The sequence below is a fragment of the Pogona vitticeps genome, chromosome 4 (assembly GCF_051106095.1).
Source record: "Pogona vitticeps strain Pit_001003342236 chromosome 4, PviZW2.1, whole genome shotgun sequence".
NCBI lineage: Eukaryota > Metazoa > Chordata > Lepidosauria > Squamata > Agamidae > Pogona > Pogona vitticeps.
In genome coordinates, this window is record NC_135786.1 from 48,093,213 (window position 1) to 48,110,628 (window position 17,416).

General features: G+C 39.6%; 1 protein-coding gene across 9 annotated transcripts in view; it reads left to right on the plus strand.

Moving 5' to 3' along the window:
• The first annotated feature begins 4,711 nt into the window (after positions 1–4,711).
• Positions 4,712–17,416, plus strand: part of NUCKS1 (nuclear casein kinase and cyclin dependent kinase substrate 1) — a 31,321-nt gene continuing 18,616 nt past the window's right edge. For 4 of the 9 annotated variants that reach the window (XM_020797691.3, XM_078391869.1, XM_078391870.1 and 1 more), the window contains exons 1-2: positions 4,713–4,831; positions 4,959–5,016. In XM_020797691.3, coding sequence (XP_020653350.3) covers positions 5,000–5,016 — 17 coding nt within the window. In that variant the 5' untranslated portion in view covers positions 4,713–4,831; positions 4,959–4,999. Of the gene's footprint in view, positions 5,017–17,416 lie in introns of all 9 variants that reach the window. The other 5 variants (XM_020797719.3, XM_078391872.1, XM_078391868.1 and 2 more) reach the window with 3 other exon arrangements.

Sequence of the window (17,416 nt, forward strand, 5' to 3'; positions counted from 1 at the left end):
AGGCCTCTTTGGGCACATGGTTGCGCAGTGATTGCTACATCATTTTTGATGCGAAACTTATATGTTCAACAGGAATTATTTACTATAAGTTGAACACATAAAAAATTGGGCTTTACTGCTTAGCTCCGGTTTGCAAACTTTGGTCTTTCATTATTTGTAGGACATCAGCTTTCAGAAGAGAAACACTAGAATTGCAAGAGCAGATACTGATACTAGTGGAATAATTTTTGTAGCGTATTAGTAGGATGTGAAGTCTGAAGTTGCAAGGTTTTGCAGCTGATACCTAACATTTAAGCAGACCTTTGAAAAGTTACTTTTAAAACTATAACTCTCAGAATCCCCCAGTCATAGATATATTGGTTGGGGGCATCTGGAAGTTTTAGCTTTCCAAGCTCTGACTTTAAAGTAATTTCTAAGTCAATAAACATTTAGAAAGAAGATAACCATAGATACACGGATTTTGCATACAATTTATTTATATAGTGCTTTATTTACTAAGTATAAATATTTGATTGACTCCATAAAGGAGCCATGGTCTTTATTTTGGGAGATTTGAGCAGGGCTGTTAATCAAGGGAGTTTTTTAAGGTCATTAATTCATAGTAAGGCACATTTAAAAAAACATAAAATACTTGTATGTTAAAAGAAAGTCATTTTGAGTTCAGTTGATCTTGATAAATAGGCTTATCTGGGAGTAATCCCTGTTTAGATCAATCATGTTTTCCTTTGAGTGAACATGCTTACAATTGCAATGTAAATCATCTTTCCAGAGTTGGTAAGGGTGAAAATCAGTGGAAGTTCTTCCACTGGCTGAACTGCTTCTGTTGATAGAATCAGGTGACTGGCAATTCCCTCTTTCTCCATATTCTCCTGCATATTAAGAGTACAGTACTGTTGGACTTTCCAGAGTAGATTTCTGAGGAACAGGAGGGGTACAAGTCTAGGGGAGAAAGGGAGAGTATTCAATTGCTGAAGCATATTTCTTCTACAGTCAAATGTAGCAGCACACAGTTCTGAAGAGTTCTGCTCTCTCAGATGCAATTATCACCAACAATACACTTGGCCTCACTAAAGGATTAAATAGATTAATGGAAGATAAGAATAGTAAGAGCTGTTAGATTCTCATTGTATCTAGTCTAGTTTGGAAAAAAGCAGGATATAAAGAGCACATCATGATATAGCAATACCTAATATAACCATTATTTTAAGATATTTGAGCCCCTTTTGGGTTTTGGATAACTTTTCCCACCATCCCTAAACCGCTGTTGTCCTGCTTTGTTCTATAACCATGTAAATAGACTTCACAGGAATGGGCAAGCAGCTTAGATGTCAGAAATTAAATTAGAATTTAGTTATCTTTGGCTCCTAGGGCTGTGGTGAGTGCTTTCCCTGTCTGGAGGTAATGATGCAGGAATGGCAGACCAAGGCTGTGCAAGGATGAGGACTTTGCCGGTGTATGTATTGTTGTCATTGGTATAAAACAGTGGTTCCCAACTTTGAGTAACCAAGGTATTCTTGGACTGCAGTTCTTGGAAACCCTAGCCAGCATAACTGGTGATTAAAGCTTCTGGGAACTGCAATTTAAACACCTTGGTTATCCAAGACTGGAAACCACCAGTATAAAAGTAATATTTCTAAGATTACTTTTTGTGAGTTTCCAAGATTGCTTCCCAACACCAAACCCAAGTTCATTTGATTTTGATTACTTCTGGCCTTTACCATATCCAGCAATCTAGTAATAAAGAACATTGAGGTTGCATGTACTTCCTGTCCCATGTTCTAAGTTTGGCATTTCTGTGGCAAATCAGTGTCTATTCCATGAACTGTCTGAGGTTAAGAAAATATGCTGTAGGACTGGGCTTTCTTCTATTGTGGCACCTTGCCTTTGGAGTTCACTTGATTTTGTCTTATTTTCTTTAGTGCAGAGTGGAAACTTTATTTGTCCAGGCTTTTAAGTAATGCTTAGCATGACTGGTTGATTTGCCTGGCTGGTTAATTGCTTTTCTGTTATATTGTATTAATCTTAAGGGTCTTTTTAAAAAACTTTAATCACTTTTGAAACATTTTATACCTAAAAAAGTGTAATTCTTTAGTAAATATGTAAATACATCACAACTTTGAGACATTAGTTAATTACATGTTATTCTATATGCCAAGTATTGAAGTGAGCTACCTTGAAAACAACTTATAGTGGATATAATGAATCCAACATAGAAATAATAAATCCTCACCTAAAACATGGACTTGATTTAAGGCTACAGTATTTCCATTCAATTAGGAAAATTATTTGTGAGCAAAGTAGCATTATCTGACCAAACGACTTTGTACAATCTCATTAATGGCAGTAATGTTTAATCTAGCTACATGATAAGTAACTTGAGAGGCCTCTAAGCATCTACACAAATTACAATGTGGGAGTGAAGTATCATTCTAAAGTCCTCCTTAAAGGTAGTATCAGAGAAGAGCTCAGATTTGTAGTTTAAATAATGGAGAGAAAATAAAGAAGATGGTAGAGAGTCAGATTAGCATACATTAGCACGTACGTGATCAAATTATATTCTGCTAATGAAGCTGTACCGTATTTTCTGTTTTCTCTCCATTATTAAACCAGGTTCCGTCCTGTACATCCTTAACCAGAAGTACATCCCATTATTTAAACATAGTAGAATTTACCTCCAAGTAAGCAAATATTGTACGTTTTCTCAGGGAATAGGCTCTCTGTATCTTGCAAATGCTTTTGTAACCCCTTATGCTGAAATTGGAGAGTGTATATCGTGTCCCTAAGACCCCCAAAAAGTATTAATTTAAGATAGCTATTTAAAACAACAGGAATGCAAACACAGGAAAGAAACCTTTTACAGTAATCATAGAATAATGGACCTAACACATATTACTCACAATGTGAGGGTACCTTTCAGTTTCTTATCTTTCAATGTGATACTTCTTTCAGCAATGACCTTCTAAATTCTGCATAGGGCAAACAGGCTAGCCTTTGTTTAAAACAGTAAATAGACATAAATTTGACATGTCTCTATTCAATGATCAGTGAGACATCAACTTTCCAGGATGCTTCAGCATTGGCTGTAAAGTAACTTTCATGGACCAAAGAAACTTAAAAGGGGACTTGGCCAGAGCCCGTTGGGTTAGAATTCATTAAGAAGTGCCAAAAACAGGGAGTCATATACTGTACTGTATACAATTATCACTGTCTTGAGTAAAGGCTTAACTAGTGCCACAAGTTTATATTATCAACAACAGTTTTACAAATAGCTCTTGCACCCTTAATTCATAGCCACTGTCAATACTTTGGTGACTGGTTTCTGACCTACCTGTCTCCTAGTCCGTCTTGTGTTGTATATGCACCTGGAATTATGGATATTTTATGCATGTGAATCGTGTGTTAGCCTTTAAGTTGCCAGAGGACTTGTTCTTTCCACGGAAACAACTACTCCAGCTCCCCACATGGGAGAAATTCTACAGTTAAAGATATTAGCAAGCATAACTATACAAGCATCACTAAAGGTGCCACATATGTGTGGGACAGGGCTTATTTTCCCTTTCAAAACCCTACTCCACTGTTCGCTATTAGATCTGCTATTTAGCTTATAGCTCATAGTTTTCGCGTATGGACAGAGCTCAGAAAATCTATGGCGCCTGCTCGACTATATTTGGGGAGCGGACTATTAGGCGACGTGTCCCGTCTCCTGTTGTTCCACATGCTTTCAGATCTGGCACATGCAGAGGTGACATTAAAACGAATGGCTTATAAGAAGCCACTGGGACATCCACAGTCGAGGGCACGGAAGGGAGATGTGGAGAAAAGAACTCAGAAGTGACAGTAAATAAAATAAAAAGGAAGGCATAAAGAGGCAGGCTTCTTTGGGGGTTGGAGAGAAAGAGAAGCCGCTGTCTCTGACCGAAGGTGGTGCTGATACCAGGGAACCCTTTTCATCACGTGTGCATGAGTGCGTGTAAATTCTCTGTCAACTTGCAACCGTCTCGCTCAAGCGAAAGGCGAGCGGGGGCGCCGACGGTGTTAGGTTGTAAGAAGGGTGGTGCGAGTCCCAGTTTCGGATTTGGTTCTTTCTAGATTTGTTTTTGTCTTCTGTGTATGAATATTCGTCCCTATGTGTTATGCCATGCTTCGTTTTAATTGCCTGACGGAGAAAGCAAAGGCGGAACAAGCGAGAGAGTCAGAAGCTTTACTTTTGGGGACTGTGTTCTCCCGCGTGAGACCACTGCCCTGACTTCTCTTCTCACGTGTAGATTTTTAAAATGTGGGATATTCGGCACAAAGGGACTTAAACCCTCCCCTTTCCAGTCTTCTCACTTTGCTAAGCAGTTACCCTGAGGAAAGGTATTCCCCGCCTTTCCATCCGTAACGCGCTGCTCTCAGTTCCTCCGAACCCCTCAAAGGGCATTTAACATGAAAGCACAGAATAGCGTTGTGGCAACACCGTACGTGCCTGGATATGTGCTTTGGGACGTGTATGGAAGGGGAAAGGAGAGACTCCGGCAAGGGTCCTGGCGAATCTGCCACCATTAAACCCTACCAGGTTCTTTTGACTTGTTGGCTTCAGCTCTCATATTAGCTTTAACGAGGGAGCTCGCCTTCACTCCTCCCGCTCGCAGGAGAGGAGGCGGGCCGTCGATTCCGTGATTGTTCGAACACACCAATGGGAATGAAGAGTGCTGCGCACCAGCCAATGAGAAAAACAGGGCGGAGATACCAGCCGACTAGGTTGCACCGCCCTCTCAGCTCGGCGCATCCCCTCTGCTGGACGAAGTGCGACCATTTTGCAGGGGGGAGCAGAGTGTGGTGGCGACTGACGGTGCGAAGAGAGCCAGGGCTGGGGCGCGGGGTGGCGGCCTGAGTCGCTGGACCCGGGGACTGTCTCCCCACCCCGGAGGGAAGACCGAGAACGGCGCTGACCCTGCTCTCTTATTTTGTCTCCCTAGGCGTTAGTGCCCGCCTTAGGGCCTCGATTTAACCAGCCAAGATGTCTAGGCCCGTCAGGTGAGTCCACTGCAAATGGAGAAAGGCCTTTGGGGAGGGCTGCTCCGGCGCTTCCTGTCGTGGGCCACCCGTGGCCGTTGAGCGCAGAGGCGAGCAGACCTGGCCTCGTACCACGCGGGGGTGGGGAGACGGCCAGGAGTTTTTTTTTGGGGGGGGAGGTTATGGCGGGAGAGGGGAGGGGCGTGTGCAGGCATGCAGCGTGCTCTTCCTCGGCAGTAGGGGCACTATCGCACGCCGTTGCCGCCGCCCTGCAGGTCCTTGCTTCCAGGATGCAATGCTGCCCCTTAAGGTTAGCGCAAGCAAACTCCGTGTCTTCGTAGCGGGAAGGTGGTTGTATCCGAAGCTCTTTTCTCTGTGTACATTGCCAGGGTAAAAGCGAGATCCGTGCCTCGCTTTTAGAAGCGCCGTTTGCGTTTTGCTCTGGAGAAATTGGGGCGGATGGGGGAATGAGTGAGGATGAGTCGGAGGCAAATACTGTAGTTACTCTGTCTGCCTGTTACATCCTTGAGGGGACGATGTGCATTTGCTTTGCCTTTTTTCTTATAGTCTTGCTAATACACCGGTGTGCAGAGGCTGACTGCTCGAGAATAGAAAGAGTCCATAGCCAAAGGGTCCATCCTAATGAGGAAACTATTTTTTTGTTTGCGGGGAGGGGGGAAATGATGCTGCCTGCAGCAGTGGACAGCTTAAGAACTGAGCAGGGACATACCGTACTTTGTTTCCACACATGATGGTTGGTTCTTATTGTTCCACTCATTTATTTATTTATTTATTTATTTATTTATTTCTTCAAATGGTGTTGTACATGGCTCTTCCTTTATTCCATCAGCAACGCTTAAAAGATAGGTTACCTCGACAGAGAGTGACTGCCCCAGAGTCACCCAGTGAATTTCATGGCACGGTTCGGATTAATTCCTGGATCCCCAATGTCCCAATCCATCATCACTCAAATAACAACACCACACTGTCTTGTGGATACTAAATGTTTGGCATTCAGCATACAGTACAGTATATCCCTATCCCACTCTTTTAGAAGATTATAAGGATCTCCTCAGTATTATACTCACGATCCTAAATGATGGTACACATCTTTCATATGCAGTAGACACATGTATATGTAGAGACCTGGCAAATGATGGTTCCAACTTCCCATTAAGTGATACAGTATTATATCAAGAGCTGGTAGGTACAGAGTTTATCATTTTTCTTTAATCCTACTAGATGACCAAAAGTGGTTGTACAGCACTGGTAGTTTGGGTGTTGTACAGCTAAGATATTTGGGGCATCTTGGCCACACAGCAATCAAGGAAGCCTCTGCCTTCCTCCATAGGAAAGAGGCATATCACTTGAGTGTGTGAGCCTGGCCAGGCCATTCCAGGCTTTCAACTATATATCTAAACTGGAATGTTTCCCACCTCTGTTCCTGAGGCAAAGAAATTCTTAAACTGTTATTCCAACGTACATTGGCCAAACCAGCATGTTCTCTCCCAGGGCTGCTGGGATTTTCTAGAAATCTGCATTCTCAGGCCTGTGGATGTGAAGACAATTCTCCAGATAATCAGTACTGGAAAAGTAAGTTTGGTGGTGGTCACAGCTTTATTGTGTTAAAAGGCAGTACCTGTACATCAAAGCAGCGGCCATGAGTGGGTGCTTTGCAGCTTAGGTAGGTATAGGATGTGTGTCCTGATATTGAAGATTGGAGCATGCTGCATGTCTGGTCACCTGGAAAGATTTTTCAAGGGGAAGGGGTCTCCTAAATTTAATACTAAGCCAGAGGAGTGGTAGTAACCAGTGGCAATCTACTGTGCAACTAGGAAAATGTGAATTGCCTAGGGAGGTATGAATGTTTCAGACTTTGGATGTGGAGTAGGTGTCCTGCAAGTTCTCACTGCCTGTGAAAGAGGTGTACCAGTCCAGAGGTTCTGGGCCTGAAACTGAGCTTTCGCGTGCTTGTCTTCAGCATTATTTAATTTTTATTTGTCTCCTTTATTCTGACTAAATTTTGAAAAATGTTGCCTCCAAATATCCTTGTAGAAATTATGACATTTTAGTGGTGTCTTACTAGATAGAATTTAAATCTACTATAAACTGCTGCTAAATGTCTGTTCATTTCCATAGAAAAGCTACTCTTGGAATGAATGAGCAGTATCAGTATCTGCTAGATTGGGTCTTTAATTATTAATGCTTGGCCCTAGAATATTTGCTTTATTTCTTTTCTATTTGGTGTGGTAGTAAGGTGGGTCATTGCTATACCTTTTCAGTCTGGGACACACTCAGCAATTTCTCTCAGATTGAGAAAGTGAATAGTTTGTCCTTGTGTGGATTTCTCCGTTTAAGTTCTTATGAGAACTTTGAAGTCCAAGTAGAAATTTCCGATCTTATAAAATGCCATATGCTGAGTCAAACTGTTGTCATTACTATTATTTAGGGAAACCCTCAATCTTAAACTAATCTAAAATTTTCTTCTATTTTCTGTGGTAGGGATGTTTGCCACTCTGTATTTCAAAACTACCTCTCTTGGACATTCATCCTAGCTGTGAGTTGTAGTGACAATTCTGTCATTACAAGTCACAGTTGTTCCTCTTTGTATCCTCATTTGTAAAACAAAATCTGTTGCTCTGCAGCTGCTAAACCACAATTCCACTGAATTCTTGTTCTGCCTGTTTCAGTGTAAGTGGCCCATCTTCTTTTTTAGCTAATTGCATTTTATATTCCATCTTTTCTTTTTCTCCTTTCTTTCCAAGGAAGCCATTCAGGTCTAACTGTTTAAGTATCAGAATTTCTATGCTTAGTGATGTTTATAAAGCTGGTTTACTAAAACAGGAAAATAGGAGACATTTTGTTGAGATATGGAAGTATTCAAAGTTTTGTTTCTTGCATCTCATAACAAAATGTTGAGTAGTTCCGGGAGTAGCTTCATCAAGTAAAAATTACTGTTTCTAATTACTGTTTTTTCATGCTTCATGTGATCTGATTTCTGCCTGTACCAAACGTGTTTGGCAATTATTTTATTTCCATGTCAGATATATTAAAATTAGGAGATGACCAAAAGTACCTGCAAGTGAGTTTTCCCTTTGGAAGGATCTTGTGATCAGGATATGATTTTTAATGCATACAATGCCTATGATCTTGCACCTAGTCCAAGCCTGTGTATTTACTTTGAAGTAAGCCCCACAGATGGCAATGTGGTTTAGTCCCAAGTGACTGAATATGAGATTGGAGCCACCCACAGCCTTCAGAGCTATAACTGTAATTTTACATGCAACTATTTAGGGGGAAAAACATTTGTAGTCAGTGAAATGAGACTTGCATCCAAGTTGCATAAGAGTTTTTCTGGATGTTTAAATGAGTAGAGAATTTTAGCACCTCACAACAGTACAAGGAGGTACTGTTTTAGTGGGAGAAATTTTCTGCCCCCAGGGTGCATGGGGGGTTGCTTTCAAACCACAGAAAATGACAAATTAAAAATAAAGAAATTGGGTCTTAATAGTAGTCCTTTTCTGGTTTGGGAAAACTCTAGTGTTCAAAGCAGGGTTTTTAGATTCCATCTCCCAAAATTCTCTGTTCTGGGATTTCCATCTGATAGACTGACACGCAGTTACGTTTTGCTTTCATGGAGAAAGGCCTAGCTTGATGGTATTATGACCTAGCTTTGGCCTAGCTTCCTATTAAAAATGGAAGTTGCCATGGTGTTAGCTGGGAATTGAAGGCATCAGGTACAGTGGAAGGCCTAATGTGAGGTGGATTGGATCAATAAAGAAAGCCATAGCTTTTAATTTGAAAAAACTGAGCAGGGCTTTTAATCATAGAAAAATTAGAGATAATTAATTCATAGGGTCACCGTAAGTCGGGAGCAACTTGACAGCATGTAACAGCAAAAAAATTAACATTAAAGCTTTACCGGTAGTTTTATGTTGAGACTATGGTATTAACTGGGTGACTCTTGCAGCCATTTAGTTTTTGATACATCAGTGCATTCCCTTGCATGCATGCACAGTGTTGCACCACTATAAGAGTGAGTAATACCTTTTATTCAGGGTGGATAAAAATCAATTTGATTTAAATCAAAGATTTTTAAAATTTAAATTGTCAAAAATAATTTTAAAAAATCAAATCCATCCTGCTTTTATTGAATCAATAAAAAATCAATCAAGCTGCAAGCTTTTATAGAGAAAAAATTCCACTTCATCAGGCTAATTACAACCTCTTCAAGGATAGTGCTGAAAAATTAAAGACAAGAGTCCAGATTTTGATGATACATGTCTTTGAGAGGTGATGTCAGACCTCTTGAGGTTGTAGTCTCCCCCATTCTTACAGCATGGTTTGGAATTTTTGCACCCCTGTCTTAAGACCAAAAGGCTGCCAATAAAAAAGTATCACCCACTTTTATATTTGTGTAATCTTGTGGACCACACAGCTTTTTTTCTTGTTCTTTCTGTATTTGCACAGTATTCATGAACTTCACAGGTTTGGAACACAAATAGATGGAATACACTGGTGCGTTCGCCCAATGATTGTTTACATATGTCATATATATGTTTTTCTACGTGGTGTTTGGGCAAAAGTTTTCTTTTCTGTGGAGCATAAAGTAGACACCCTCTCCCTTTGAAAGATTTAGTAATTTGTTTGTTTTTAGGTCTTTAGATTGACAGGTCAGGGTATTTTGGTTATAGTAGTATGGCTACCTTCATCAGAGTAAGGAAATAGCTTCTAGTGTGGGCCTATTTAGTCTGCAGTCACCGAACTGTTGTGTATATCATGTCTGTTTCTGATACACCAAAGTTCTATATTGTTGTTGTTGTTTTATGGAGAAAATGGCCAAAGTTTCAGACCCTGCAAACTTCAAAAGTTTGAGGGTCCCAATTTTAATAATATGAATATCATTTTCATCATCCTATAATAAATATTTTAGGTTGATACTTATAGATTGACTAGCTGGGATGTATCTTTTCTAACTTATTAACCCTGCCTCCCCCACTACTACTCCTTAAAGTTAGAAGTATAAGGAATATTAGTGGGGGAGACAGGGTTAATAAGTTAGAAAAGCCGCCCAGAGTAGACCATTGGTCTAGATGGGCAGGGTATAAATCTAATAAAAAATAAATATATATGTTCCTTGCAGTTTTCCCTTTCTCTAGCTTTATTTCTGTGAGCAGGCTGTTCTGGTGAATGGTAATGAAAGCTGAAGAAGATAATGGTCAGTGGTAGGTTATTGAAAAAAATTGTCTATGGAATCAAGAAGGAAGCAATAGGGAACAAAGTGAAGTAGAATTCTGCCCTGTTACACAGCGAGGAGGTTTGGTTCCATAAAGCAGGACATAACTGCTAAGTGGCGTATCTTGCAGAATAAATGTGTTATTTAAGTGATCAGATTTCATGACTTTGAATAATAGGGTTCATCCTGAGGCTTCCTGTAGCAGGACAATGATGTTTGTCAGAAAAGGAGGAGTTGTCTGGTGTTGCTTATTGAAAGCGACCATCAGCCGAGCTAGTAGGGGAACGTTTGGACTTTGACAACCACAGTTTACGGCTTTGTTGCCAGGGCTAGTCAAAAATAGTGGATCAGTGTAGATCAGTGGTTCCCACCCTTGGGTCTCTCACTGTTTTTGGACTAAAATTTCCAGAAGCCTTCACTGCTAGTTGTGCTGGCCAGGATTTCTGGAAGTTGTAGCCCAAGAACATTTGGGGACCCACGGTTGGGAAGCATTGCTGTAGATCAAGCATGGTTTATGTCTGTTGAAGAGACAGCATTTTGGAGGATGTTCAAATGGAGTAGAAGTAGAATCATCTAGCGGGATAACTGATGTAGTGACAATTAAGTCAACATGTGAAGATGGAGCTTAAGGTTGGTATTACATGTTGTAATGTAAACCAAGTCAGTACAGCTAGTACAATTCTCTAGATGATGTCTGGATGTCACAGAGAAGGTGTTGCAATACTCACCAATGAACCATCATGTAGACCACTGGTTCTTAACCTTGGGTTACTCAGGAGTTTTGGACTGCAACTCCCAGAAGCCTTCACCACCAGCTGTGCTGACTGGGGTTTCTGGGAGTTGCAGTTCAAAAGCATCTGAGTAACAAAGGTTAAGAACCACTGATGTAGACTATGCAGAGATTCATCAACATTATTGCTATGCTTTGATTGCGTGTTATGAGTGATTCTGCGTTTTGGTAGAAATTAGAGATGGGGTATATGAATACGAATATCCCTGCACAGGTGGAAATAACGAGGGGATTACTGTCCACTCATGATTTTGCCTCTGGCTCTGCAGAGGCTTCCTATTGCTCTGTTCTCCACAATGGATTAGCCAGTCTTTGACCTAGCAGAGAGGCTTGTCATCCCGCCTCCTGCCAGGACTGGGTAATCGATTGCGGACAACAACACGATAGGAGGCCTCTGCAGAGCCGGCGGCAGCAGTAAAATCGTGAGTGGACTGTCCAGCCTCATGGGGCTGGACCCTCATTATTTCCACCTGTGCGGGGATATTCATATATGAATATAGATACCCCCATCTCTAGTAGAAATCCTTTTGATGTTCACATAAGGTTTATGTAACTTGCTGCAGTTTATTGATGGGACCCAATTTGGATGTACATTCAGGTGTTTGATATGCTTGGGCACTTCATCCATTAGCAGCAAATGGCCATGGCAAGTTTTGCAAACCTTATATGGACAGCAGTAAAATTCAGTCTTGTCTGAAGGGCTTCAGAGAGAACCATTGCCTCTTTGTTAATCTGGGGGAAGATGAGTCTGTAGAATAAATTATCACATTAGCTGTCAAGTTTGTATGAAAATATTCTTTGAGTCTTGCAGAAGTAATGTAATAAAGTTATTTTAGGAAAGATATTGTATTATTGTTTTCCAGATAAGACAGTACAGGGGAGGTAGATTAGATATTCATTTATGAGGGTTGCATCACACTTCCTTTCTCCCTTGTGCTATTCTTCTCCCTCCTATCCCCATCCTAAAAGCATGTGCAAAGAAGTATGGCAGTGGGGAGAACAAGGTATTCTTCTTTTGCAAGGCTTGAGAAAAAATGTTATTGCTAAACATCCCAGTGACGTTATTTGTTGAATGGTGTACCAATGATCTAAATAAATGTAGATTTCTTCAAATGTACAGTGGGGTCTTGACTTGAGAACTTAATCCGTATTGGAAGTCAGTTCTCAAGTCAAAAAGTCTGTAAGTCAAGTCTCCATTGACCTACAGTGCATTGAAAACCGATTAATCCCGTAACAGGCCGTTTTTGTTCCATTTTGGTTTTTTTCTGGTCTGTAAGTCAAATCTCAGTCTGCAAGTCAAACCTAAATTTTGCAGCCAGAGAAGTCTGTAAGTCAAGCCGTCTGTAAGTCAAGCCGTCTGTAAGTCAAGGGTCCACTGTACGCTTTTCTCAGTAGGAGCATTGTGTAAAGAAAAAGAGCCAAGAGATGCTTGAGCAGCTTGTTGCTTTCTTTCAATTTTTGCAGCATATAAAACAGTACTCCCTCCCTAATATCCAGTGTGCTGGGATGAGTGTGTTGGCTCTTGTGGTGCTGCTGCTTTGACTTGATGCCAGGAAAAGGACTACACAAAATGCATGTTAACTATCACATGAACACACACTTCACAATGCGTTTTGAAGGTACTTACTCCTTTGTTTTATTAAATATTATGGCCCAGAAATCTTACAGAATAGGAACGTGATGTTGCTAATATGGCAACTCTATTCCTTATCTGTAGGTGGTTTCCATACCTACTGTTCAGGTCCCTCGGAGGCTATGGCAGCATGCTTTCTGCCTTCCTTTAATATCGGAGATGCTCTGCCATGTCTGTCAAATCAGCAGACTGAATTACAGAAATTTGCTCGACACAATTTTATGCTTGCTTATTAATGTCATAATTGGGGACCTGCTTGTTACATTTGCAGTCCTTTCTGAGAATTTAGAGGTTTTCTCTTTTGATTATCGTCTGCTGAGGTAGATTAGATTTAGATAATGACATAGCACAGCTAGTTAATGGTGGAAGAATGGCTTACATCCAGGCTGTTCCTGTTGAAAACCATATTGTCAATATCCACTGCTTTTATGAATGGTTTAAAGTGATTTCAAAGATTCTTCCTGTTTCGTTTCTGAAGTTCAACGCAGTGACTCTGTTTCGCTAACTTCTGTTATATGTATTACACCTGAATGCACAATATATTGAACTGCTTTGGGTAATGCCGATAAAGTTATAGTATGATTCCTGCAAATCTTGTACCTTATATCCTTAATTGTGGGATGTTTATTCCTACAATGTATTCAATATATTAACTTCTTGAGAAGCTTTAACAGATTTGTTTTTTATTGTAAATTTGTACTCTTTGTGGGAGGTCACTGAAAGACAAAATTCTGAGGAAGAGGAACTTGTAGTGGCACTGATTTGATTGCTGCTCCATATACAGTGGTGCCTCACTTGACGACATTAATCAGTTCCAGCAAAATCGCTGTACAGCGAAATCGTCGTCAAGCGGGGAAAAAACCCATTGAAACGCATTGAAAACCGCTCAGTGCGTTCCAATGGGCTAAATACCTAATTGTCCAGCAAAGATCCTCCATAGGGCAGCTATTTTCCGGTGCCTGTCTTGCAAAAAATCCATCCTAAAAACAGCAGAGAGCCATTTTGCACAGCGGGCGGCCATTTTGAGAGCTGCCGATCAGCTGTTTTAAACCATTGTTAAGCGAAAAATATGTTCCTGAAGCAGGGAACTGATCATCGTAAAACAATTTTCTCCCATTAAAACATCGTTTTGTGATCACTATAGCGATCGCAAAAACCTCATCAAGCGGATTTGTCGTTTAACGAGGTAATCATTAAGCAAGGCACCACTGTACCTGGAAGTTTATCAGAGCTTCATATATGCAGTACAGTGTTTAGATTTTCTGAATATGTAACTTTAAAAAAATGCTATTGAGCTCTTTAGCTTTACTGGACATCTGTGATAAAAGGGAATCATGTTCTGTGGATTCCTTTCTTTTATGCTTTATTCCAATAACTGTCCACATCAGTACTGTTAACTAAATTAATTCATCTAAAATCTTAGGGCAGCATCTCTGAATATACTTATGAATATCCTACTAAACATATGCTTATTGAAATTATCCACATCTGAAAAAGCATATTACTCTTGTCCAGTTTGACCCAAGTTGATACAGCAGTGTTAGAGGTGAGGCATGTATCAAGGACAGTTATCTTTTTAAGTAAAAGTAGAGCTGCACATAAAGATAAATAATTCTGCATAAAGAAGCATGCATTGATTATATTGAAGATATTTGCATAGATTATTTATTTTGTATAATACACCTTTCATAAGTTCCTGGTTTTTATGCTTGGTTTTCATGGACTTGAAAGAACTTTAGGGATAACTTTGTAGTAAAGAGTGGATTTGGAAATTCAGATTTACAGTAGGACCCCCTGATCCATGGGACCAGTATCCACTGATTTATTTATTTACCGTCTGAAAATTATAAAAATATTGAAAGAAAAAATTCAGAAATAAAACCTGCTTTCACATTTATTACCACAACTGGCCACTAGAGGGAACCAGAGACTGTGCTATGTTATTGAATATATAGCATGGTCTCTGGTGACCTCTAGTGGACAGTTCTGGCATGTAAAATGCATGTAAAATATATTTTCTTTGTTTATTTTCCTTTTATCATGCTGTTTGTCGTTTATTCGTGTTTGCTATTATCCATGGTTTTCAGTATCCACTGGGGCTTGAAGCCAATCCACAGCAAATATGGAGGTCCTACTGTACCAGTAAAGACCAGCTTGAGAGAGAAAAAAGTTCTTTACATCCTTCTCTTAATTCCACCAGGTTAAATGCTCTTCTTTTAAGGCACAGTACAAAAAAAGAGCCAAGAGAGTCCCAAGAATACTGGATGTATGTTGTGCAAAATAGAACTAGAGGCTGGATAAATTCATGACGAGGAAGATGGTCATTCACTTAAGTGGTCTGTATGTGAATGGTGGTTCATTGAAATGGTTCATGTGCTGTTTTTCTTTGACACAAATTGTAGTGATGAAAACGTGTCTTCATGCTTCCATTAAACTGACTAAACACAGGATTCCTTCAGGTTATTCTCAGATTTGTTTCTTGACTTACAAGAAAAACATTTTCCTCTTTTCCATCATTGGATATGATGCTTAAGCAAGCCCAACAAAATAAATAATATGCATAGTTTAGATACGATGGGGGAGGCAAATATATTGTGATGAATAAGAGGCTTTAGAATGAGATGGACATGCTGAATTTTTGTTTTAGGAAAGTGTGAGAATCATCAGCCACTCTGACCATTTGTGCAATTGTAAACAAAACAGTGGGAGTTGTAAAATAAGTGGGATCTTGAAAGCTTTGAAAAGGAAATACGCTACTAGGAATGTGATTTTCTTCAAAGTCCCCCACCCTACCTTGCAACTTGTTTTCCGCAGAAACACCTGCCTGAAAAGTGAGTGAGCTTCTAGTCACTTCTGGCAGATGTGAGAGTCTGCCCTGCAAGCCTGTCTAGGAGACAGGGGTAAATGGCCCTTCTGAGTCTCCACAGTTGCCCAGCCCTTATTTAAAGGCTCTTTATGCAAATTGTTTGAAATGAACAGTGGGAACAGTACATTGAATTTACATGTTAATCACTGCTAGAATGTTGGAGCAAGTGGGGAAATAACAGTAAGGTGCTCCTTGACCAAGTATCTAAAATTAGTTGACTTCTTGAGAATTTTGTAGGATAAAGATCTGTACTCAGGAAGAATACATGTGGTAACTGTTTATGGAAAAATGAAATATAATCCATAATGGGAATCTCAGGTAGATCACCAAAAATGACAAAAAATGCGATAGAAAAAGTGCTTATTTTTCTGACATACTTTAAATCTATTTTAATTATTAAGGCCATTCATCAGGGAACCTACAAGAAATAAAATAAATATTTATTATAAATGTGTTATAATGATATCCTACTACACATATACTTACTGTGTATTTGTGTGTATTAATATGCATACTCTCTGTATATGTATATGCATGTGTTTGTGTAAGGGTAATTAGTTTGGATTGGAATGAATTGATGACTTTGTTCTTTTTAGTTGATAGTTGAGATTACAATATACAGTAAAAATCAAATGTTAGGTTTTAAACATTTTAGTTTGCATTGAAATTGTTTCATGGCTAATGTAATTGTTAAGGGCTCTGGTTTTGTATTAGATTAAAGCAGTTATCATTTTAATATATGTATTTTAAGTGTTGTGGTAAATTAATAATCAGCCTGATTTTAAAGTGCAGTTCTGTTTATACAGTACAGTATTTGCTGAGCTTCTGGTACATTTTTTAAAGAGTCAAAGCTACATGATACAGGCTAGTGATATGGTTATTCAGTGTATCACCATCGCCTCCTAAGGAGAAGCAGTGCCAGTATGGGATATAATTATATTGCAGAGCCATCTGCTATGTCTCAGCATTTCACATGCTTCCAAAGTGGTCTAGGATGCAATTTTGTAGTTTTCGTTATGCAATAATTGGCTTTAAGAAAGTAAGCACTTATTTAGCCTGAGATTGGATATCAGCTGCTTCTTCACTTCTTTAGCCAAGTAAGAATAGAGGTGCATGTGCACCAGCAATTCTAGAAAATGGGCATTTTTTGAAATTGAAATTGAATTTTCTTAGCCTGTGAGCATATAATAAAAGGTGATATATGTCCCATTCGTAGGATGTAGTGATAGGTAAACACAGGGTGCCTTTTTCATGCACTTCCAAGTACCTGCAGAAGAGAATTGTTCAAACTGCTTCAGTTTAACAAGATAGTCTTCACATCTGTCCATCCTCAGTGATAATGTTATAACAATGATTGAGACGATTCACTGTGAATGTGAGGGTGTGGACTGTCTGTTTAGTTCTTATAGTTGTATGTTTGATGGATTGAAGTACAGTGGTGCCTCACAAGACGATTGCCTTGGGGGACAAAAAACCCGCAAGACGATTGGTTTAGTGATCCCTATGATGCCTCACAAGACGTTTTTTTTCTATGAGCATGCTTCGCAAGACCTTTTTCCCCCAAGACAGATGCCTCGCAAGACTAATACATTTCATTTGTCTTGCGAGGTTCCCATAGGGAACCTCGCAAGACAATTTTTTCACAAGACAGCGATTTTTGTGGAACGAATTAAAATCGTCTTGCGAGGCACCACTGTAATGGGGAAATAGAAACTCAATTTTGTCTGATTTTAATTTTAAAAGTTCTCTCTTAAAATGGCAAATAAGGAAACAATGAACTTGTCTCCAAACTGAAAAATATTAAAAGCTCAAAATTGGTGTAGAAAAGCCATCTTTATCTCAATTTATGGACATTGATCAATTTAGAGATAACTAAGATTTAAGTGCTTTTTCTTT